The following is a 25,311-nucleotide window of genomic DNA, read 5'->3' as shown; positions in this document are numbered from 1 at the left end:
ATAATGTTTTTTAAAGCATACAGTCTTTGTATTATCAAGGAAAGTTTCCCTGGAAAAAATAATTATATGAGCCTCTTACAACTTCCTTCTCTAATTACCTGTTTTATTAGTAGACGCAGATCACATCCATTAGGGAACACTTAAAACCATAATGAGACATTGTTATAATGAAGATATATATGTGTGTGTGTGTGTGTGTGTATATGTGTACCTCTATAAATAGAGGCAAATTCTCAAACAACATGGTCTATATATCAAAGCATGGATGTATTTATAATGAAAACAAACCTACAATTAATATTTTCTCACCATAAACAATATGGAGCTAAGAGTTTATGGACTGTATCCATGAACCATTCATAATCAGTGTCAAAAGCTCAATATACAGGATCAAGAATCATAGATCTCAGTGTTGGAAGGGGCCTCAAGGGCCATTTGGCTAATCTACCATTTCACAAATGAGGCAGCTGGTACTCCAAGAAGTTACGCAAGTCATTCAGGGTCATTGTGCTGTGACTATACCTAAACACACATACATATACTGTCATGTCTCTGGTGGACAAGATGGCCACATGTCACAGACTAGCCTGAAAACAAATATCCTTACAACAAAGCCTTATGGGATCTTCAGGAACTGACCCCGGATGTGTGGATGGGGTACACAATGATAGTACCTCATATGGCTTCTGCTGTATAGCAAATAGAATGTTCAGAAATATCTCAGAGCTGAATGCTCCATCTCTCTCTAGCTGATTAATCTACTTCTAAGATATAGTATAATGAGAGAGGATCACAGTAGAGAGGAGCAGAGTTGTCCTCTCTACGTGAATGCTTACCTTCTATGAATTTCGCTGTCAGTTATCTATGAGTAACAATAGATGGGGTGGCTCAGAGGAAGTTTCATCAAGGAAAGAGGACTACAAAGCTCTGAACTCTGCTTTTATGTTCCCCCTCAAAGACTATGTGACCAGGAGAAGCCAGATTTTATGAAAGAAATATAGTAAATGCAATTTAAAATGACAATAGTAGAGGTTAGGGCCAGTAGCCTTAGCATAGGTTAAATGTATTACTGAGATTTCATGGCAAGGAGTTCCGTTTTAAGGGAGCGTGATTTGACCTGTGGTATATCCAAATCTCAACCATGTTATAACAAGCTTCAATTGTATCCCTCTTGAGGTTTTTTAAAAGACTAATGAGTTAACCTTTGTGAACTACCATGAGACCCTCAGGTGAGAGAAACCTATATCAAGTATCAGTTCAGTGCTGCTAACAATACTCAACGTACCTGCAAACAGACCGAAAGTCATCAGTAAACTATCCACAGCAGTTCTCTTGGTATCAGAGCAGCCCAGATAACATGCTAACAGCTAAGCTTCATGCGCTTAGAGGAAGAAAATGACCAATGGCAAAGAGCCTATCCACCTTTGAAATGACATGATCCATTATAAGAATCAGATGTTAAATTCCTTCCTGTACTGAGCACACTCAATTAAAAGTCTGCACAGTGAGATCATCTTGATGGTTAAATATGCTCTGTGGGAACAACCTTTATGGAGCTTAAAAATCACAGAAGGACTATTCTTACTGTGGCACTAGAGACTTGGAAGGCATTTCCTTCCCCTATTTTTCAATTTGGTAGTTTTATTAGGAAGGTTTTTTTTTTTTTTTTTTTGCCTGAGAGGCTGCTGAGTTTTGGGTCATACCTATCCGCTCTTTTGCTTCTTTGAGCAAGAGATGCTTCTAAGTGTTCTTTTTCTATTGGGTCCAGAATGGATGAATGTGGCTTTCATCTAGGATCTCTGGACAAAAATGTATCATTTGTGCACTTGATATTTGATGCCCTTCATCTCCTTGAACTTTCCCTTTTCTGTAAGTTCATCTATTCACCGGAGTCCCAGCTCCTATCTAACTCTTCCTTCTTCCTTTGGCAGGGGTGAGGATGGAGGGCTGAGAAGAATGTCAGGCATGGAACAAAATCAGCAGAACCAGTTTCTATCTGCAGGTTTGCAACCAGCCAGGCTGTTGGTCTAGGATGAGCTATTTAACCTCTCTGGCTCTCAGGTTCCTCATGTTTTAAAAACTCGAAACATGTTCATTGTTGTTTTTTTCCCTACTCTTGTTTATTGAAGTAATCTCTCCACCCCACATGGGGCTAGAACTCACAACCCCAAGATCAAGAGTCGCATGCTCTTCTGGCTGAGCCAGCCAGGCACCTCCACTGTTCATTGTTTACTGCTTGTCTCACCCCTGCCAGACTGCAAGCCCCAGTAGCACAGGAATCTTTATTCTCCTCACTGATGGGTCCCAAGATTCTAACACACGGTACATAGTAGGTGCTCAATGAAAACTTGTTTCATAAATAAATAATACACTTGTCTGTTAGCGGTGTCATCACCATTCATCCAGTCTCCCACTGTAGACATCAAAGAGTTAGTGAAAATTCCTACCTGCCCTAACACATTTCCAATAACCAGGTCTCCTAGCTACTTTCATATCCATCCTTTTGCCTCCATCTGTGCTTAAATTCCCTTATATCAAGTTTTCATCACTTTTCACTATATCCTCCAAACTACTTTCAGAGTGATCATTTTAAAATACAAACACAGTTAGGGTACCTAGGTGGCTCAGTTGGTGAAGCACCTGCCTTCAGCTCGGGTCATGATCCTAGGGTCCTGGGACCGAGCCCCACATTGGGCTCCCTGCTCAGTGGGAGTTGGCTTCTCCCTTCCCTCTGCCTCCCCCCGACTCACACTCTTTTTCTCGCCCTCCCTCTCAAATAAATAAAGGAAATCTTAAATAAAATAAAATAAAATATAAACATGGTTATGATATTAACCTCTTTAAACCCCTTCAATGGCTTTCCCATTGTCCTCAGGCTCAAGTCCAAACTCATAGGTGTGGTATACAGTCTTTTGTGACCACTTCCTAGACCTTCAGATAATGTGAAATACACCTTGTGCATTGCTTCTCTCTCTCTTTTAGAGCACTTAAGTGAGAGACATTTAAAATCTTTGTTCACAATTGTCTCCTCAGCTATGGCTATGTTTTATCGCCTCACATGCTGCCAGGGACATAATAGGGGCTCAGTAAATGACTGGCAAATGAACAAGTAAGTGAGGAGGTTAGACCACTGCAGTGGCTTTCACCGATGGGCAAACCATTTAATGTCTCTGTGCCTCCAAGTATTAGAATCTCCAGTGATGCTGAGGCAGAAGGACTAGAAACCACCACACCTATGAAACACTGAAGCAGATGTCTCTACACTTTCTTCCACACCTAATCTTCTATGGGACTATCACTTTTCCTCATCATTTGATTTGTTTGGGTGGGTAAGGGGGATTTGAGATGAGGGAAGAGTGGAGTAGGGTTTAGGGTAATTCATCTGGAAGGGGGGAGGGGCAAGTGTAGAGGCATGTTTATCATTAGTCCTTTCTTCCTCCTGATTTCTGCTGATAGGATTGGTGCATGTCTTTGTGTATTAGGTGGAAGAGGTGGACTGAGGAAAAAGAAACTCTCAGCACAATGAATTTCATGTTGATTCATTGGAAATACAAATATTTGAATTTGTACAACTGGTGATTAGTATATCGCCAAAGGTTTTGCCCAATTCTGAGGCACCAGAAAAAGCACATACAGATGTGAGTGGCCTTAGGGAGAAATTGTACGATACAGAATTACTATTCAATCAATAAATACAGTACAGTGGTTAAATGTTTGGAATGTGAAGCCAGAATACCTCAGTGCAAGTTTAGGCTCTGATAACTACTATGCAGTTGACTTTGGACAAGTTAATTTAACCTCTCTGTGTCTCAGCTTCCTCCTTTGTAAGTGGGCACAATGACAGGACTTACCTCACAGGTAAGAGATTTAAAAAATGTTATGGAGATTAAAAAAATACATGTACAACACTGAGAATAGTGCCTATTAGATAGCAATTATGTGAGTGTATGCTTTAGTAATAATGCAAATGTTAACATTCTTGTTTTAAACTTGAAACTCTAGACATACTATGTCTGACACATGAAAGGTTGGAAGGGGTTCAATAACATTTAGCAAGTAAATCAGTACTCAGTTTAGAGCCGCAACACCCAGCTACTTTCTTTCTCTAACCATCTTCTAGTTTGTTCTATGTGTCTCTTCCACCAGACTATAGGCTTCTCCTGTGCAAGAACCACATCTATCTGGTTTGCCACTACAGCCCCAGCAACCAAGCACCTCGCCAAGCACATAGCAGGCACACATACATCTGTTCCGTAAATAAATGAAACTATCAGCATTTTAGTCTGCATTTTAGTTATTATTACATTGTCTTTATCATTTTATCCATTTCTGAAACTATAAATTGCAATCCTCTGTCCCATATTATTTCTATGTGAGGCAACACAATTTTGTAAAAAAATTATGTTATAATTAATGCTCTTAACAGAGGGATTTTCTTGTTTCTTTACAGCATGAGACTATAGATTTTTTGGTTCACAAACAAATTCAGTGATATAAGAAGTCTCATAGAGCTTCTCATCTTTCCTGTTTAGCACATGGCATTTTATATCCTCCAAAAAATTCATAGGCAGAGGTTCCATAGGAGTTATTGTTTATTAATTCTACTCATTTAATGTGCACATGACCTGAGGATAAGGAAGAAAAGTATAGAGAATGACCCAATATTTTTAGTTTAGGTGGTGGAAAAACAAATCATGTACACAAATAACTATATCACGATGCCAATTTTTTGCAATTACTCTCTTGCAAGGAGTACGGTAGGGTTTTAGAGGCTCCTCTCGATGTGATCAGGAGAGATTTTATAGAATAGTTAAAACTGTAATTTGTCTTGGTGGGTGTGTTGGATTTTCATAGATGGAAAGGTACCTCAGCATTCCCTGCTGAGGAAAGGGCACAGAGAGAATGTGAACGTGTGATATGTTGGGAGTGAGCAGAGCATATGAGAACCCTTTTGCAGAAAGAGGCATTTATGCAAGAAGCAGAAGTAGAAGACAGTCTGGAGACAGAGATTTGGAATAGTTTTTGGTGGGCTTTTGATATCAGCCAAAGATATTTGAAGTTTATCTCTAGACAGTGGAAATCTATTGCTGATTTTAAGGTAGGGGATAGAAAAAGGACAGCCAAGTTGTGGGAATAGTAATTGGGTGACAATATGCCAAGGAGTTCCTAGAGTTCCTGAGCTTAGTTCCGTTTTTTAGGGATGGAACGCCCAGCGGAAATACTCAGCAGCTGACCGGAAATGAAGGATTATTTGAGTTTGAGGGAGATACCGATTTAAAATAACCTGTAGAGAACCGACAGTGGGAGGCATGGGAAAGGATAAAATGACTGCAGGAAAATGCAGAATGAGGACAGAGGTTCAAATCCAGATTGACAGCAACAAAAGATATAATTACGAGTCCAGTAGTATGTTGTTTATGAAAACCCAGTCAAATACTAGCCTAGGAAACACTTGGAAGTCCCTTATGACCCATGAAGGCATACAGATCAGACTTTGAGAAGTGCCACCGTAAGACAAAGACCAATGAGGATTTGGGAGTGTAGGAAGGAAGAGAAAGAGGTAACTCCAATGTACCTGTTGAGCAGTCAGATCCTGTCCACTTGGGATCACAGCTGCACACTCCAGTATCCAGAAGAAAAGTCCCATGTCCTGAGCACTGCTCTTGACAAATAGGAAGTGGGGTTTCACAGTTGACTCCTCCCCAACCAGTAGAACAGTGACATTCTCCTTTTACACAGATGCCATGGCTGGAACACATTGGGTCTAAGCAGTCCTCTGAAGGTGCCAAAAAGGAGGAAAAAAGAAAAAAGTTAACAGGTGTGGCCTATATACCTTAGGACAATGAAACTGAGATACGCACACTGATTTCCTACTATGTCATTAATACTGTTTTAATTAGGTAATAACATGTTTCATGCAAAGGCTGTATTCAAACCAGAAGAATATTAACACTTAAAAATATGGGAGGGTATCATTAAGGCTGAATCCTAAAATTAGAAGACGAAGGAAGTGGAGCACCTGGGTGGCTCAGCTGGTTAAGTGGCTGCCTTCGACGCAGGTCGTGATCCCAGTATCCTGGGATCGAGTCCCACATCAGGCTACTTGTTCCATAGGGAGACTGCTTCTCCCTCTGCTTCTGCCTGCCTGTGCTCTCTCTCTCTCTCACTCTAACAAATAAAGAAATAAAATCTTTAAAAAAAAAAGAGTCTCTCTCTCCCTCCACCCCAAAAAAAGAAGACAAAGAAAACCATACATCTGTTGTGTAAAACTGGAGCAATGTGTAGTACTCCCACACATATGGGTGGGTGTACCAGTGTGGGCCTTTGATAGGGATTCCTCAGCTTTGTAAAAACGCCAAAGAATTTTTGGGGAGTCCTTTCTTGTCTTTTTTGAAATTGGAATCACAGCTCTGAGAAATGGTTTTCACTTGATGTGACTAAAGAAGATATACATAATAATTATACAGAGAATATAAAATAAATAAGTAAATACATAAAATATACAAATATACTACATACAAAAATGTGTCTACAAATATATAAATATATAAAATATTAAAACATACATTGGGGAGGGTATGTGCTTTGGTGAGTGCTGTGAAGTGTGTAAACCTGGTGATTCACAGACCTGTACCCCTGGGGATAAAAATATATGTTTATAAAAAATAAAAAATTAAAAAAAAATTAAAAAAAAAAAAGAAATTTACATGAGAAACTTATATATGAGAAATAAATAAATTTATACGAGAAAAAAAAAACATACATATCTTTTTATAAAGCTTAGATCATTAGGTATTAAGTGACCTGACTGCTGTTGTGTGAAAACATGCAATATAATGAATTTATTATAATCTTTCATTAATTTCTTGGAAACACTGAAAATGCAACATTGTAAGCATAATTTTAAAAATTATTGAAGTTTTTTTTTTTATGCCTTTTCCTTCCATCAGGATGCCGTGACATAGTTTTCAGTATTCTAGAATATCACAGACACAATTCTATTTATCTCTGATTCTGTGAGTTTGGAAATTTTTGGACACATTCTAACAATGGTATAAACTCTCTCTTTGTTTTTTAAAGATTTTATTTATTTATTTGACAGAGAGAAATCACAAGTAGGCAGAGAGAGAGAGCAGGAAGCAGGCTCCCTGCCAAGCAGAAAGCCCAATGCGGGACTCGATCCCAGGACCCTGAGATCATGACCTGAGCTGAAGGCAGAGGCTTAACCCACTGAGCCACCCAGGCGTCCCCAAAGGTATAAACTCTTAAGAGTAGATCTCTGTGTTTGCCTTGGGGAAAATTGTTTTGTGCTTTTACCTGAGTGACCATTCCAGGGGAAACGACAAGGTTGATTTCAGATTTTCTATTCTCCCAATACAAATAAGATGAGACTAAAATAAGTCCCCATAATGAGGACGTATGCTTTAAATTACTTTTCCCGCAGTGAAAACAGACTGATAAAAACCTGCCTTCAATGGCAAGACAGGTCTGGTCTTGGGTGTGGCCTACTATCATGGAACAGAGTAAGCGTAACTAAGCATTATTATAATTAGTGCTATTGCCATTACAATTAACCCCAAATCTCAAGGTCTTAGCACAATTCTTTACTACCTGAGCTAATCAGCAAATAAATACTAAAAGGTACATCTTCTTTGATTTTGTTCATTATTTGGAGTGGAAGGGAAAGTCTAAAAGTACAGAATATTGTTTTAGAAGGAGGTCATTTTGTTATATTAAAACACAACAACTTTAACAAATAAAATGAGATTTAATTTAGTATAATTTATTTTATTAAAAGGCCACCTTCAATGATTAACTAAGTCACTTAGATCAGAGGCATGAAGTCATATGGCTGAATGGGCCAGGACTACATGACATAGACAAACTGGTCGGAAGAAGCCAGTGTGTTGGGAGTAAACTGGAAGTATCCAGTTTAACAGAAACTGTTGCTTCTTTGTTCCAGGTAATCATCACCACGTAGGAACATGGTCTCGGTATTACCAGATTTTCCAGTTGTTCAAGAGACAGCAAAAGAGAGGTTTTTATAGGACACTTCTCTGTTTTTATATTTTGGCAAGTGGATCACATTAAAACAACAGCAACAAAAACACTACCGCTATCACCACTGTGTGAACCAAACAAAATCCATCCATAAGCCCAGTTCAGCCTGTGAGTTTCTAGTCTGTGGTCTGATTTAAATATTCTTTTCTACTGTATTTGACAAGTTCATTCTGTTAAATATGGTGAGCATTCTTCCTTGCTATCTTGGTTATTGCACAAATTTTCTTAGCGATCCCTAGAAGGGAAATGTAAGCTAAGCCATTTTTCAGTTGCTCCCAAATTTTGATTAGAAGGGTCTAAATTAATTTGGTCAAACATTTTCATTACAAACTGTAGGTGTTGTGAGAGATACCATGTTTTGGTGACCATGCATATGTCCACATAACATCTGACTTTACAACTTAAATATAATGACTGTGGTTGGATCACCATAAAAACAATGTCCAGAGGTACTCTTGTACTCTGTCTAGGCCCAACACCATTCATTGGAACAGATATAATCTTCACACCAAAAGTCTATACTATTGCTAACGGGAGGTGGGAAGCTAAATTCTTAGAGCAAAATGAGATTAAACCCTTTAGAATGCTGTGTAATTGTCTTAATGAGCCATCTTTAAAAAGCAATTATAGTGCATTTTCAGCAGCTTCTTTCCTGAACAACAGTTGTGATGAGACCATCTCCCATGGTAATGGTTTAATATTATTTCTGAAATCAGTCTTATTTGAGGAATGTGGCATGAAAAGGTCTGATTACTAGTAAACTTATTTTCCAATGTGTCTCTTTAAATGAGAAAACTATTGCCATTTCAAGCTACGTTTGTGCATGTGTGCATAAAGGTTCCTTTGGGGTGAATTGTAACATAAAGGCACTGCTTTGAAACTCATTAGTGGTAAGTTGGCTTCCTTAGGCACGGAGGTCAAGTTTCAGCATGAGTTATGTAAAAATAAATAATATAAAGCAATGATATTAATGGTAATTACAAATTGCTCCCAAAGAAAACATTCAATGAAATGGTTCCAAATGTGCATATATTATTATTTTTATCATGTGCTTTAAAGTAAGATGGAGCCTAATGTACTGTGTAATAATGAAAGTATATGAATTAACACCTAATATCATCAGTATGGAAATTTTCAAGTTATAAAACAGTGTTAGAAATGAGGGGGGAAGCACCATTTTTCCTTACCGATCTGCAAGTGTCACAGACACAGCCTCATGTTAATATCAGAGACTGTCCGAAGAGACGTGAACTCCCCCGACTCCAGCCCTCTGCTTCGTGTACTAAAGACATATTGAACATTTACAGCTTGCAAAGATGACTTGCATCTCTACTAAAAGCACACAATGACACCTGGACAGTTTGGGGAGAGAAAAGCCTGAAGCAAGAGATGAAAATGGGGCTCTGACCTTCCTCGCATATTTCTCCTTTGTAGCCTGGCACACAGATGCAGACTCCCATGATGCAGGTGCCGTGACCGAAGCATGTTGGGTCGATGCATTGCTCTTCTGGAACGTCACACTCTGGCCCCTTCCAGCCATTTCGGCAGACGCAGTGTCCTTTCTCGTATTCTCCATTCCCGCCACACAGCACAGGGCACGAATCTGAAGGTTGGCAAATGAATTGTAGTGTTCTCAGAAAGCTTTTAAAATCTCCGAAGGGTCAATTCTCTATTGATTCTTGTATAATATTTCAGGCAAAAATTTGTATTATTTTTTCTGTCTTAGCCTTTATTAAATAGGCAAGTGTCTGGTATTGCTAACAATTTTCCTCTTATAGGAGGGGAGTAAGGATAAGTGACAAAAATATAAAAATTATGTCAAGAATTTGCCCTTGATTTCACCTATTATTATTATTATTATTATTTCAAGCTAGGGTTTTTTCCTCTTATGCCTTTTCTTCCTCAGACAGATTTTTCCACTTTTAGAAAGAAAAACCCCCAAAGTGTAAAAACTGATAAATAGGGAAGTTATTCATATTATAAAATGTTATCCTTAAAAAGTTATACATTTAAATAGATTTATGCTGGACAGATGTCTACTCCCATGACACCACGTGCAGACCTTTATTAGAATACTTTGCTTTGCCAATGTTGGTTCCCTCTTAAAACTATGGGCTCTTTGAGGGCAGGGCCTGAATCTTTGGTCTTATTCAATTTTTAATACCAGCCGTCATCTTTATTTCTCATCCCCAGACTTGCAAGACCTATCATGCTCCTGGGAAGCCAGCAAGTGCTATAGAATTCTCAGCTGTGCAGAATTTAATCTAAGGAAACTGAGTAGCTGGGAAACCTGAGATTAAAGCATTAGCAGACTGAGAACTGTAAGAATATACTGAAAATGAGCAGAAAGCATCTCTACGGTAATAACTGTAAGCCTATGGGGAAACACAGTGTGACATACCTAAAACTTTTCAATAATTAAACTTTGGCAAGTCTAGGAAACAGTAAAGTTTGCCAAGTTTAACTTATGGCTCGCCAGTTTTTACTTTCTAAGGCTACTTACCGGTTTGGTGACTGCCTGTTCCTTCTGGTTTACATGGGTCTGTGTATAAGCAGTTACAGATGTCCTAGGTACAAATTCCACCTGTTAGGCAACCCTGACTATTTCACCTCTTTGAAATTGTTACTTTGCCCAATAAACCGGGAAAACAGTAGATCTGCCTCACCGGGCTATCACAGTAAGTATGAATCTGAAGAGGTAACAGAGTGTTTAGAACAATGTCTGGCAGGGTAAGTACTCAGCTCTTGGTTGTGGTGGTGGTGGTGGGGTAGATGCTGCTGCTGCTGTTGTCACTACTACTGCCACTTTTCTTCCTCCTCCTATTGCTACTGATCCTGAGTTCTCAAAGGACACATATTTCCCTAAACCAACTGGAGTAACAGAGCAACATTACCTCTTGCACAGTCAGGCCCAAGGAATCCTGGAAAACAATGACAATGGCCAGAGATACACTCTCCATTTCCATTGCAATTGGTTGAGCAGTCATCCATTATTTCTAGTAATGGAGAGAAAAAGAAAAAAAAATGAGTAAACGTCAGGCTGTAGTGTCCTTAATTTTTTTTTTTTTAATTGCAAGAACTCTGGGCTTGTAACGGTCTTGCCCTGTACTGTCTTGGAGCACTTACTATTTAAAATCAGATGCCAAAGATTTTTGCAAGATGTCACATGCACAACCAAATTATTAAAAGGGCCCTGAAATTGCTGAATTAGCTATTCAAGAGTGAAACTAAAAACCAACCCTTATCTCTAAAGTACATAAAGGGTCTAGATGAATTGTATTCTTATGAGACATTCACAACAAAGCTAAAAATGTCCTAGGATTATAGGACATTTCTCAAAAGCAAAATGGGCTTAAAATTGCAACTCAAAAGACTCAAGTCTACTGTTTATTTTTCAAATTTAGGTTGTAGCAAATAAAAAATTTTTTCTCTAGTATCTTAAAATGTTTGATCTACCATCTTGACAGCTTAAATATGATAATCAGTATTTCATTTTCATTAATAAGTGACAATGGAAGGCTTTTAAAGTACGTGTTCATATTAAATTCACCACCACTAAAAGCATTAGAACCTAAGTATTTTGTTGAGAAATGCTTTCTTGACTGTAAATGCTTATCAGTTCTCTGCCACTAATTTCCCTTCAATCCATTCTTAGAGAAGAATAGGCTTCAGGGGAATTGAGAAGGCTTTGAAGGTGCCCATAGGTAGTTCTGGTGACATAAAGATGTACAGTGCGATAGAACTTTGATAAGTCTTGTGGTAAGTAACTTGGCTGAAAGGGTATGATGTTACCCAAAAGTCAGACGCTGACAAAAATTATTTCTAGTTTAGAATTGTATTTGAATATAATAAAATCAAATTCCAAGTCCATGAACTATTACGGTATGTATGCTTTCTTCTTTCAGTTTTTTTTTTTCTTAAATAATCTTCTCATTACTCCTTCTAGAAGTTTTCCATACTTAGCATTCTTGGATTCAGAGTTTTATGTTCTGGCTCATTAAACTCATACTTCTCGTATGTACCAATTTTTCCTTTTCAATCTGAATTATCTACTTCTTTTAGTTTCACCTGCATAGGCTATTTCCAATTGGAAGGAGATATTCTAGGAAGTGGTCTTGGCATCTTCCGCTCAGCTACGAGAATTTATAATGAGGGTCGAGAAATAACATTTCTTCAATTGTGGCCTTTTGACCACCTGTATCAGGAGGATCACCTGAGGCACTTAAAATGCAGAAACCTAGGCTTCATTCCAGATTTACTGAATCTGAAGGATGCAGCTCAGGTGACCCTGCAGATGCTCATTGTATTAAAGCACTGAGAACCAATGCTTCATACAGTGAACTTCCATAGTTAGACAACTGCTGATCTAGACTTCGAGTTCTGCCTTGGGTAGAATAAAACAGGAAGAATGTGGTATAGTTTATTTGCGGAATTCTTAGAAAGCTGAGAATGAATCCAGTGGCAGAGGAGATTCTTCTTCTCTCCCCCATGTAAATATATCACATGGCTCCTCGCAGGTTTATGATAATCTGTTCTCTGATCCCTGTGTTTGAAAACTGAACTGGATAAGAAATTTATATGTGGCATTTGCTGAACTACAACTGGTCTGGCAGGAATGGAGCATTTGACAAAGAGCTATCCATTTTTAACTTATTAAAACATTAGTTATTTTCATAAAATCATTAATTTATTTAAAAGGTCATTATGAAGAGGCACAGAGTTTTTTTCATTCAGAGATGGAACAATCATTTCTCTATTTTCTACTTAATCCATCTTTCTTGTACCAAGCTATAGTGGCACTTCTTAGATCTACATTTGGATTTCCCCTGCCCTGGATGGTTAATAGGAGGCCATGGAGGACACATTCAAAGGTAAATACCGTTGAATTCAATTTCAGACAAGCTCCTATTGACAACTTTATGGAAGTGGCCTTGTGGGAATTTAGCTATTGTAGGAAAAAATGTTTAATAAAGTTTGCTATCAAAATAAATAAAAATCCCTCCATCTTATTGACTTATCTAAGATCTGTCCCTGTTGCACAGAGCTTAACACCAGCAATGCAAGTGAGAAGAGAAGTCAATATAGGGAGGTTCTGGAAGCTGCCACCTCCACCACGTCTGAAAGAGACACTGGGAGGAGGATGGCTACAGCAGGAGCACGTAAGTAACCAGAGGTGAAAAAAATGTGTTTTTCTATTTACGTTGGCCTCGGTGAAATCTTGCCTTCTGTCTTTTTAATCTTACTTCAGAATCACTTCCTTGACTGCACTTCATTAGACTTGAGAAGGATTTTAAAGGTCTGTGCATAAAACTCTGTTCTTCTAGAGTCTACAGCCCCTTGGTATCTGCATCTGCACTGATGATGGGTTTTGCTTCTGGCAGGTTTTCTTATGGGAGAAACTAAAGGTAATGAATAGTCTGATGGAATAATTTTGGTACAAAGGGCATGGGCTTTGGAATCAGACATACTGGATGTCTCAAATTTCAATTTTGCCATTTGCTGGCTGTGAGAGTCTATCACATTATTTACTCATTCCAAGCCTCCATTTTCTTATTTATTATATAAATATCACTACACCTATACTATCAGGGTTGTGATGAGAATCAAACAAGGTGACTGAATGTAAAGCATCTGGTACAGTGCTTGGGGGCAGAATGGCACTCCATAAGTGGTATATATTATCATGTTACAGAGCAAGTTGGCTAAAGATTAGGGGATATTGACAACTCTGTCTACACTACTAGAAAATAATATATATTAATATAGGCCAGCAGCTAGCCTATATTAGTCATTCAATAAATGTTGGTTGTTAATACTGTCCTGATCCTTATTAGTAGCAAACCAAATATAGTTAAGATCAATTAACTGATTCTCACATTATCATGAGAGAATGAGTAGCATTAGCATAGCTAAATGCATACAAACCTTTAATTGTTTAATCAAATATATTAGCCTCTTTTTACTCTAATTAAGATAAATTATAAAAACAAAAAAATGGGGAGAATATAGAATAAATAACTTAATACCTTTGATTTTTTTTTTTCAGAAATTTACTTGGAGTCTTTTTAAGTGGAATTGCAGAATTGTTTCTGTTGCTTCAGGAGAAGTAAAAACAAAAAAGGAAAAAGCAAATACTTTGTTGCATAGGATACTGACAGCTTGATATGTGGATAATAGGAATTCTATCTCAAAGGTTAGCTTCTTTTTGGGGGGAAGTAAGGGAGGGGAAAAATCTTCAAGCATGTTTCTGGGTCTATTGATTTTTGAAAGGTTAATAGTTGGGTTAGTGTTTTAAGTTGGGCTTATTGGTAAGGATACCAGGAAGGGAGAAAATCTTCACAAATGTTTTAGATCTTCTAACTACTTTACTTCTTAGGAGAAACTAAACCTCTCATAACTCATTGGCATTTGCATTATGAGAATTGGGCCTTGACAGAAAAATACCACGAAAGGTGTATCTATTAAATTTGCTCCATTAATTCTGTGAGCATTGCAAAATAGTGTCATGACTTAAAATATTTTTTTCTATTTTAACAAATACGTTGTCTTTTGAAGATGCGAAATCAGTGGAGTTTTTCTCTAGGGGAAAAATCATCAGTGGATTTTTATAGCCTTTCTGATTACTTTAGAGGAGAGTTTTTGATAATCTTATGGCTAGAATACCATTTTCTACTGACTCAAGGTCTTCAGCATCAAGTAAAAATAGAATGTAATTGTTATAAAGAGCAGATGGTATATCTATTAACAGTCAACACATCTTCCTAAACATATGGTTGAACAGGTTAACTAAAGGATAAAGTGGTGAGAGTTGTATAGGAAACTGACAGCTGTAAAATATTTTCCCTTCTTTTTAAAGACATGTGTTTTAGGAAAAATCACACAATAAAATACTGTGTGATGTTTCCCCTCAGGGCTCAAAAAGTCTAAAAGAAAGGACGTTGAGTGACCTGTTATTATCCCTGAGACTCTTCTCTAAATACCCTTAGGATGTGTTTTGAAGGCATCGTCGTTCTAGAACCAGCTGTTCTAAAAAAGAACTAGACTGATGCTAGTTTTTCCACTTCAAAAACCTTTTATTGCCTTTTCTTTTCCAATAGCTCTTGAGTTAACAGAGATTTTCTTGCTTACTCCCTATTTCATTGAAGTTGTTCATCGATGCAGCCCTGGTAATATTATCATCCAGGTAATTATTCCTATTGAAAACATAAAAAAAAGGTACATGGCAAGTATTCTACAGTAGTGGTGCAAATAATGGAGCATTTAAAAAATCGTAATCAGCATTTAAACAACATTAATGACAACAATAATAAAAGTCTTTCTCATAGTGACCTATCTTTTTTATTTTTTATTTTATTTTTTATTTTTTTAGTCTTTCTTGAATAAGGACTTTAAGGTAAAATGAGCAGTGAGTTTAAACAACATCTATATTACTTTATTTTTTATTAACATCTACATTACTTTAATCACTCATCTTTTTCTAGAACTATGCTGTTAATTCAATATAATAGTCAAGGCAGCTTACCGATTGCTGTGGTTAACACAAACACCTGCTCCATCTTTTTTCCATCATTGTAAAATGCCAGATACCAAGGCCCTTGGTCCATATACTCTATGAAACCGGTCTCCTGCAGTGAAGTTAAGATCAGGTTCCGAGGCGAGTGCTGGGTATCATCAGAGCCCTTGGAGTCCTGCTTGACCAGTTGTTTTCCATCCATCAGTTTTACAAAATCAAACTGGAACAAATACACAAACAAATATAAGCCACTACTTTTACTTCTAGACTAATGAAAAACATTAACTTAAATTGCCCTATTTCTACTTCATACTTCTCTGAGGAATGCAAAAGAAGAAGTTATTCTTTCTTAAGTATACTCAAGCCTGGTTCTGAAAAAAAAACCCCACTATATTTATAAATGTCATAAACCTTTCAGTTTATGTATTTATTAGTATTCAAAATAATTGTCTAAAAATAAGTAAGCCAAGGAATAGAAAAGAATCTTATTTAGTATTAGGCAAGAGAATCTTGGTATTTTACTGAAGTATCAGACAAAAGATATTCAAAACCACACATTTCCCTTAAAAATGTGACCACGATCTTCTCTACAAATTCAAGAATTTTATAGTTTTTAAAACAACTAAACAATCTAAAATTTGAGAACATTCATCATAATTTACTACCTTTGTGGTAGCATATTTAAATATTCAAAAGACTCCCTCCTTTTTTCCCCTAATCAGTGGACAAGCACATGGCACATATTTCCTTGGGCATTTTTTAAAAGGGGGTTACATTTGAATGGCATTCTAATTCCCTGCCTATTCCCATCCAGAAGGTAAGGTTTGGACTGAAGTCATATCTGTTGAAAAAAAAAAAAGTAATACCCTCTTGGTTATGATTCCTTATGCTACTTCTTAGATGAAGCAGGGCCCCAAATGGGTTCATGCAAGCAAGAGATAAGGAAAAAAAGAGAGAAATCAGGTGGCTAACATTTATAGAAGAGCTTTGTAAACCATAGAAGAGCTTTGTAAACCATAGAGGTTTTACATATTTCAGTTATTATTAACAATAACAAGAAAAAATTTCTACCTCTAAGATAAAACCTCCCTTTTGGACTCATTTCCTTTATCGATTTGCATTCTTCTTGGGACAAAGGGTCAAGGCCATATGGAGCCAGTCAAGGGGGAATGTGGGCCCAAAAGCTAAGTAAGATGAGGGGGCAGGGACAGCTCATGATCATCCTGTTCCAGGAAACAAAATTCAAATTTCAAGAGTATTTTTTTAAACTTTCTTTCCTGAATTTGCTCACTAAATGCTATTGCTTATTTCTCAATGTCATTATTTTTCATTCCTTTGGGTGTGATTATTTTGGATATTTGCCAATTACAAACATTGTCTGCCTTTACCTTTGACTCCCACATACTTTGCGACTCACAAACCCTGAACTAATCATCCCACCACCCTCTAAAAAGGGTCAAGAAATACCTATAACATCAAATACCTGAGTGTGTGTAGGTGGAATGTTTCTTCTGCCATAAATTCCCAGCAGAGAGTCCTTGGCTAAAGAAATATTGAATTTCAGATATATAGGATGGTGGATAGTAATCTGGAAACGCCAGAATAAGCCGGGTGGAATGGTCTGCATGACCTGTGCACCAATGTCAACTTCTCCAGTGTCTATCGCCCGTCCCTTCTGAAACACTGGTTTTAAAGGTAAAGAAAATTGCATATAATATTAATTTATATTTATATAATATTTATTTTATATATTATATAATTATATATTATGTATATAATTATTTATTTATTATATATTAACTTATACTTATAAGTTAATGGTTTTCAGTTTTTCAGCACAAATATATGAAAATGACTTACTAAACTCTTTTTTCCTCCCTCCCCTACCCATATTTCAAGACTTTACCCAAAATATCTTCCAAGGAGCCCTCCCCAACCAACCACTATACCAGTCTCTTCCTTATCTTGAACTACTATTGCATTTATTTCCATCATTTGATTCATTTTAACTACTATTTACTGAGGTGGTCTGGGTAGCAACAGGAGATACAACGATGAACAAGATGCAGTTCTTGCTTTCAAGGAGCTTTAAATATATGAGAGAAAATAGGACAAGTGTACAATAACTATGTGGTAAAGGAAGATCAGTGCTCTGGGTATTCAAAGGAGTAAAGGGTATTTGGTTGGAGGATACTCCTCATTCTTAGCTGTCTCTATGCCTTTTATCTTCCTTTATTTTTCTTCTTAGTGCTTATCACCCCCTAACATACCATATGTTTTACTAGTCTATTACCCATTTTCTCCCAATAGAATATAAGCTCCATGAGGCTGTAGCTTCTTTGTTCCTTGTTTTATCCCCAGTAATTAGAGGAATGTATGCAAACAGTATGTGCTCTGTACATATTTATTCAATGAACAAATGAATGAATGAATGAATGAGAAAAGGGTATTTATGGGAAGTAGTGCTGAAGATGGGCCTTAAAGGAGGGAGAAGATTTCAACAGAGCTGTTGAGAAGAATGTTCCACTGGGAAGGAACGTCTTGCACCAAAACAAAGAGAAGAGAAACTTGAAAAGCTATAGTGGTGGCTATGTGTCTATGGAGAAGAACAGTTAGAGATAGGGCTGGAAGGAAAGGATGGCATCATAGGGCCTTGCATGCCAATCCTGAGGGTTTATCGAGTAAAGATGGAAAGCCACTAAAGGTTTTTAAGAAGAGGGGAAATATTTGGGTACATTAGAAAGACTAATCTTGAGGCAGAAAGTGGAATCATCTAGAGCAGGGAAACACAAGGATGATAGAGAATTATGGAGCAATAATTCAGGTGAAATGACATGAAGATCTAAATTTAGGGTGGGCTCAACAGTTTACATGGGATAGTCCATTCCAGGCAACTATAAAATAAGCAAGTGGGACTACATCAAACTAGAAAGCTCTGCACTAAAAAAGAAACAATCAGTAAATTGAAAAGGCAACCTACAAAATGGGAGAAAATTATTTGCAAACCATGTATCTGATAAGGGGTGAATATCCAAAATATATAAAGAATTTATACAACTCAATAGTAAAGAAGCAAATAATCCAACTCAATAGCAAAAAAGCAAATAATCCAATATAAAATAGGCAAATGACTTTTTTCTAGAAAAGACGTACAGATGGCCCATAGGTATAAGAAAAGGTGCTCAACATCACTAATCATTAGGGGAAATGCGAATCAAACCCATAATGAGATAACACCACATATCCTGTTAGGCTGGTTATTAACAAAAAGATAAGAAATAACAAATGTTGATAAGGATGTGGAGGGAAGGGAACCCTTTATAACCTTATACACTGTTGGTGGTTATGCAAAATGGTACAGTTGTTTTGGAAAAACAGTATGGTAGGTCCTCAAAAAATAAAACTACCATATGATCCAGCAATCTCACTTCTGGGTATATATCCAAAGGAACTGCAATCAAAATCCTGAGCAGATACCTACACACCCACATTCACTGCAACAATACTCACAACAGCCAAGATATGGAAACAACCTAAATATCCTTTGATGAAAGAGTGGATAAAGAACATGTGATGTGTATATTATTTATATACATATATATATACACATAATATACAATACATATATATATATATATAAAATACTCCATTGTGTATATATACATGAAATATTATTCAGCCACTCAATTTAAAAAAAGGAAATCTTGCCATTTTCAACAACATGGATCAATCTGGAGCGCATTATGCTAAGTAAACCAAGTGAAACAGAGAAAGACAAATACTGCATGATATCACTTATGTGTGGAATCTATAAAAGAATAAAAGTCAATTTCATAGAAACAGAAACTAGAATGGCTGCCAGGATTGGAGGGAGGGGGAAATGGGGTGATGTAGGTCAAAGGGTACGACTTTTTAGTTACTAGCAGAGCTCAGACAATCTAACGTAGAACATGGTGACTATAGTTAATAATATGGCATTATATACTTGAATGTTTTTGAGAGTAGATCTTAAGCATTCTTACCACACCAAAAAAGTTAATTATCTTCACCTTTTTAATCATTTCTACATTGTATAGGTTTATGAAATCAGCATGTTGTATACTTTAAATATATATAATTATACTTATTAATTTCTGCTTGATAAAATAACAAAATCATATATTACTAAGGAAGTAATAAACTGGGTTATCCTAAAAAAATGAAACGAGATGGGATCAGGAGGGAGACAAACCATAAGAGACTCTTAATCTCACAAAACAAACTGAGGGTTGCCCGGGGGGAGGAGAGTAAGGAGAGGGTGGCTGGGTTATGGACATTGGGGAAGGTATGTGCTCTGGTGAGTGCTGTGAAGTGTGTAAACCTGGCAATTCACAGACCTGTACTCTCGGGGCTAATAATACATTATATGTTAATAAAAAAATTAAAAAATAAAAAAATAAGCCTCACCTAGGCACCAAAGAAAAAATAATATAGCAAGCTCAGAAAAAAAAAAAACAAAACTGGGTTATCCTATAGAATGATACAAATATCAATGAACTTCAGATTATTATAAATTTTAAAAATCTTATTGTACTTTCAAACATAAATACTAAAAACTAAAAATCTATTTTTCATGCTAGAGAAAATAATACTGAGATTAAAAAAATATCTAAACTAAGGCAAGAAAGAGAAGGCACAGACTGGATGGATGAATCAGAAAACATAAAGAGGAGGAAGAGGGGCGCCTGGGTGGCTCAGTGGGTTAAGCCGCTGCCTTCGGCTCAGGCCATGATCTCAGGGTCCTGGGATCAAGTCCCGCATCAGGCTCTCTGCTCAGCGGGGAGCCTGCTTCCTCCTCTCTCTCTCTGCCTGCCTCTCTGCCTACTTGTAATCTCTGTCTGTCAAATAAATAAATAAAATCTTAAAAAAAAAAAGATGGAAGATAAATTATAATAAAATAAAGAGCAAAGAGCTAAATGCTTATGTTAAAAGGTAAAGTCATCACTCCAGATTAAAAAGTAAAATCTGAAGACATATATTTTACAAAAAAAGTATTTAAAATATAAAGAGACTGATTTATAATAATAAAAGTTATTTTCTTAGGAAGAAAAAAAAAGAAGAAAAGACAATGTAAAAGAAGATTCTAGCACAGCACTTACAAACTTGAATGTGCTTAAGGAAGGACATCTAGCTAATATGCACATTATGATTCAGTAGGTCTGAGGTTGGATATTTCTCACAAGTTCCCAAGTAATGCCCATGTTGCATGGTCCACAGGCTACACACTGAGAAGCAAGGTTCTTAGGACACTGGAATGCTAAGTATGGAGGCTAAGGAAGAGTCAAACTGACTCCATGGTTGTTGAGTTGGGGTGACTCAGACAATGCCAGTGGCAAAAACAAGAAAACTAAAAGGAGATGATTAGTGTGAGAGGATGTCGAGTTTGGACAAGCTGATCTTTATTATTTATCGCCATATTTTCTCATTATTTTCGATGTGCAAGTTTATTATATGTTTCTGTGGAATTCTGTGTTAAGTGGTGGCAGGGAGGGAAGGGGTAGAGAGGAGGGGCAAGAATTTGCTTGCCTTGGTTTTAAGCCACAAGGATCATACTTCAAGAGGGAAAATCCAATTTGGTCTCATTTCATACTGCCTTTATATTTTTCAGCCATCAACTCTTTCTCCACACCAAACACAGTTTAAAAACACACATGGTCTCTGTCCTTTGTGTTCACTTGCTATAAAATTAACAGCCCATTAAGAAACACACCTGCAGTGGCTTTATTCAGAGGCCAATGCCTTCTAGCTTTTAACTCCCTAAAATGCCTCCATTATTGCTTTTTGTGTTAAGGCCAAGAGTAATAACTATTTTAAGAATGTTCACTGTTAACTGTTAATAATAGATTTCAAATGCAATTTTGAACATAATTATGTATTACAGGACACATAATTTTGTGGAATTGACATTTATAATAAAATATGCCCTTTGAGATGATAAATGACCAACCGAGGACCTTATTTTTCACTGAAAGTTACTTTTTCCTATGTTAGACAGAATGGTCTGGTCCCCAAAGGATTGATTATGCATTTAACTCCTAAGGTCCTGGAGCTGACAGATGTCTTCAAAGAGCAGACAATTAACAGACTGTGTTTATGTGGATACTTCCGTTTTTGACCTAATGTTCAGTTTGCTCAATTGCTGTCCTCAATCAACGACTCTTATCACTTCTTAAAATCCATCATTTGGTTGTTCAAACACTATTATGAACATAAAATAATTTAAAATTATGTTCAACAAACACTATTTTAAAAGTGCTACAAATAGCCTTTAATGAATGCAGACACTGTCATTTTAAAAAATCAGGGCAAAACTGGCTGATGGACATTAACCTTTATATACGAGCCTTACCAAATGCTACACCATGTCTTCTTTCTGCACTTTATAGCATCATATACTGCATAATGAGGCTACTTAAATGTTATTCACTAAATCAAAAGAAACTCGTGAAGTTGTGTTGTTGGAGCTTCCTGGTTACTAGCATTTGTAAATATCTGAAGCATATATACTAAGGCATTTATAAAAATGATTTTAAAAGATGGTCTTACCCTTTGAAAGCCTGCATCACAATTAAAACAAGATAGATGAAGAGACATGACAACATGAATGAACATGTGGACTATAATTTAAATAAAAATAGCATAGCAAGCGAGTTGCCGCAATTTGGTGCTAAAGAGAAATTCTCACAGCTTGCAGATGGAAAATTTCTCAGCCTCTAACCTTTAACATCGAGTGTATCAGAAAGGGGGACGTCTCCCTGCTAGCAATCTACATTGCTAAATAGCCTGCTCCATTTTGTCTTCTCTCAAATTTTGTTACGGGTTACAATATAGTGTTCTTAGTTAATTTACTATTTCATTTTTTTCTTAATGTAGCTCAAAGGGGAAAACTAAAGAGAAGAAAATGGCATGCAGAGAAAACGGATGTGGATTCCACGATATGGAATGTGATTTCAGGAAGACATTCTGTGCCAGGATAAGGAAGTGGAATAGTTTTGGCCAAACTTAACATGGTCCCCGATCCCTCATTTGCAAAGTGTTAGCAGCAGGGCTAAAGTATAGCAAGCACAAAGGTCCGGATTCTGTAACATGAATGTTTTAATGTCATTTAATCACTTAGATTGCTACAGCATATCGAAAGGCCCAGGAAGACCATATTCTCCAGTAGCAGAACACTCCCTTGCAGAAATGCAAGAGGAAGAGCCACGGCTCATATCAATACCCACTGATATCCCCCAATTTAGTTTGAGCTAAACACTCTCTTTATAGCTTGCAACACAGGCACCAACTGCTAAGTGGTAAAAACCAATGGCAGATAGGCCGTGTGGAAGGATCGCAAGCTAACTGACAGTTGCATAGTTTAAAACGAAAAGGTCAAGCTACCTGGCAGGTAAATATAGAGGCCCAGAATTGGTGACAGACATTGTGTGCAATGGAACCAAGCCCTCATTATCTCTAGACTCAGACACATACCTGAATACTAAGAACATAATTATTAACAAAACTGTCCTTATAAGACAGGGGTAAGTAGCGCTCTGCTGGACATAGACATGTATTTATATTTTTCTACTTAATGTAGCTAGACCGGATTTAATGATCCTGCACAAAACTCAGTGAAACATGAGTAGATGATACTGACATGCGGTCATTAAAAAGATTCTCATATCAGGTCCTCGTGTAAAAATGACCAGGTTAAAGGCTGTGGTATTGTCCGTAACGGCAGTCTTAGCAGTCTTTTAAGGGACTTGCAAGTTATATAGATAGATACATAAAATGTATCTAAGCTAAGAAGATACTGGCTTTTTTCTATTTATTTATTTATTTATTTATTTATATATTTTCAAGATACTGGCTTTAATTAACTGAAGGGGATGTTGTCCAAAGGGATGAAAAAGAAACATGCTTTAAGATCATATTTGCCCTTCACCTCACCCTATAGCACGTTCAAATTCCTCAGAAGACAGCAACAAATACCTTTGGTATGGTCATTCACCTGAATTAATCCTAGTGTGTGTCTCATGGCACAAGTACCACCTCCCTTTTGTTCCTTCAAACGTAATAATTGGTTCATAGTTTTAAAATCATTATGAAATTTAAAATTTCAGTGCTTGGAACAAAATGGAGAGGTGAAATGAACCCCTAATTCCTGTGATTAAAAGCTGCAAAGAGATAAAAAGGGGACAGTGAAAACCTATTCTACCCTTCCCATCTAAGTAGCCTTGTATACTTTTCTTTACATAAACTATTGAAGAAAAATATGTATTCAACTCTCAGTTCTTCAGGGACAGATTTTCCAGATTGTATATTACACGTGCTTTTTATATTGGTTCTATAACTGAGGAGTATGCAGGAAAAAGAAAAGGAAGAATGAACCTGGTACATGGTAGGCACTTGGTAAATATTGTTTGGATGAATTAATAAAATAGTAATCTTGGTAATTTATTTAGTAATGTTGATCATTTACTTTGACATTTTGGTATCAGGTTTAGTGGGAAGAAGAACTGAAACATCACACGGAGACCTTTGGGAATTAACTGTGAATAAAATATGTTTAGACATAAAATACTCCTACCTTCCTGACACTGATAATAGATCACTGATTGTGTGGAAAAGTCCATTAGCAAATATTACACTTGAGAAATACCTGAGTGTGTAAGTGTAAACAATTACGTCCAGACACTGAAAGACTTCATGTGCCAATACAATACCTCATCCAGTATTACATACATCTTCTCAGACAGAAGTGAAATGGTATTGTTTAAAATCTCACCATTAATTAAAAGACAAATTTTGAATTGCATTTTGACCCTGTATATCTGTTTGTTGAACATATTGTTGTTTAAAAGACTTAATTATCTTTTTAGAAGTATTTCTTGAAGTTCTGCCATAAGGATTTACACTTTGTTAAATTTTTAAAAAAAATTTCACAGCTCTTCTGGTGTGTTATAATGACCACTAAGTAATATTCACAAACATTAGTTTCCAAATTTCAGGCTCTCTTGATGTGATATACAATCTCATGCACTGAAACACAAATTGTTTGTAGAATCTCAGTCTGTGGATTATTACCAATGGTATACGAAGTAGTCAATCACTCTGAATTTCTTTGGTGAAAACTTGAATGGATATAAAACTCAAATTTATCATCACATTTTTTACATATTTAATCAATTACTCAGAGTCATGGTCAATATGGTATAAAACACCTCCTTAAAAGAAAATAATATTGCCACTAGCAAGAAAAAATTTTCAAATGCTAATGAATAAATATGGACCATGCAATGAAAAGACAAAAAAGGAAATTAGAGATGATTTCCACTTACAATATCATCAAAAAGAATGTAAAAACTTGGGATAAATTTAACAAAAAAAGCTGCAAGTTGGGACACCTGAGTGGTTCAGTTGGGTGAGTGTCCAACTTTTGGTTTCAACTCAGGTCATGATATCGGGGTCCTGGGATGGAGCCCCGCATTTGGCTCCATGTTCAGTGGGGAGTCTGCCTGAAGATTCTTTCCTTCTCCCACTGCCCCTCTCCACCCCCAGCTTACACTGGCTTGCACACTTTCTCTCCCTGTCTAAAATAAATAAACAAATCTTTTTAAAAAAAATGTTGCAAGACTCATGTATTCATCAGAAAGGATGAATACCCAACTTTTGTAGCAACATGGACGGGACTGGAAGAGATTGTGCTGAGTGAAATA

At 36.7% G+C, this 25,311-nt stretch overlaps 1 protein-coding gene across 7 annotated transcripts in view; it reads right to left on the bottom strand.

The window, feature by feature from the left end:
- The window catches only part of TENM1 (teneurin transmembrane protein 1), an 801,322-nt gene that overhangs the window by 238,549 nt on the left and 537,462 nt on the right, over window positions 1-25,311 (bottom strand). For all 7 annotated transcript variants that reach the window (XM_082717245.1, XM_082717244.1, XM_082717248.1 and 4 more), the window contains 5 exons: window positions 17,058-17,257; window positions 15,584-15,794; window positions 10,956-11,057; window positions 9,470-9,664; window positions 5,576-5,776 (listed from right to left, as the gene is read on the bottom strand). In XM_082717245.1, coding sequence (XP_082573371.1) covers window positions 5,576-5,776; window positions 9,470-9,664; window positions 10,956-11,057; window positions 15,584-15,794; window positions 17,058-17,257 — 909 coding nt within the window. The remainder of the gene's footprint in view (window positions 1-5,575; window positions 5,777-9,469; window positions 9,665-10,955; window positions 11,058-15,583; window positions 15,795-17,057; window positions 17,258-25,311) is intronic.

The sequence above is a fragment of the Mustela nivalis genome, assembly GCF_964662115.1.
Source record: "Mustela nivalis genome assembly, chromosome: X".
Taxonomy (NCBI): domain Eukaryota; kingdom Metazoa; phylum Chordata; class Mammalia; order Carnivora; family Mustelidae; genus Mustela; species Mustela nivalis.
Note: the sequence above shows the minus strand (reverse complement) of the source record. Positions and strands in the feature narration are given on the sequence as shown.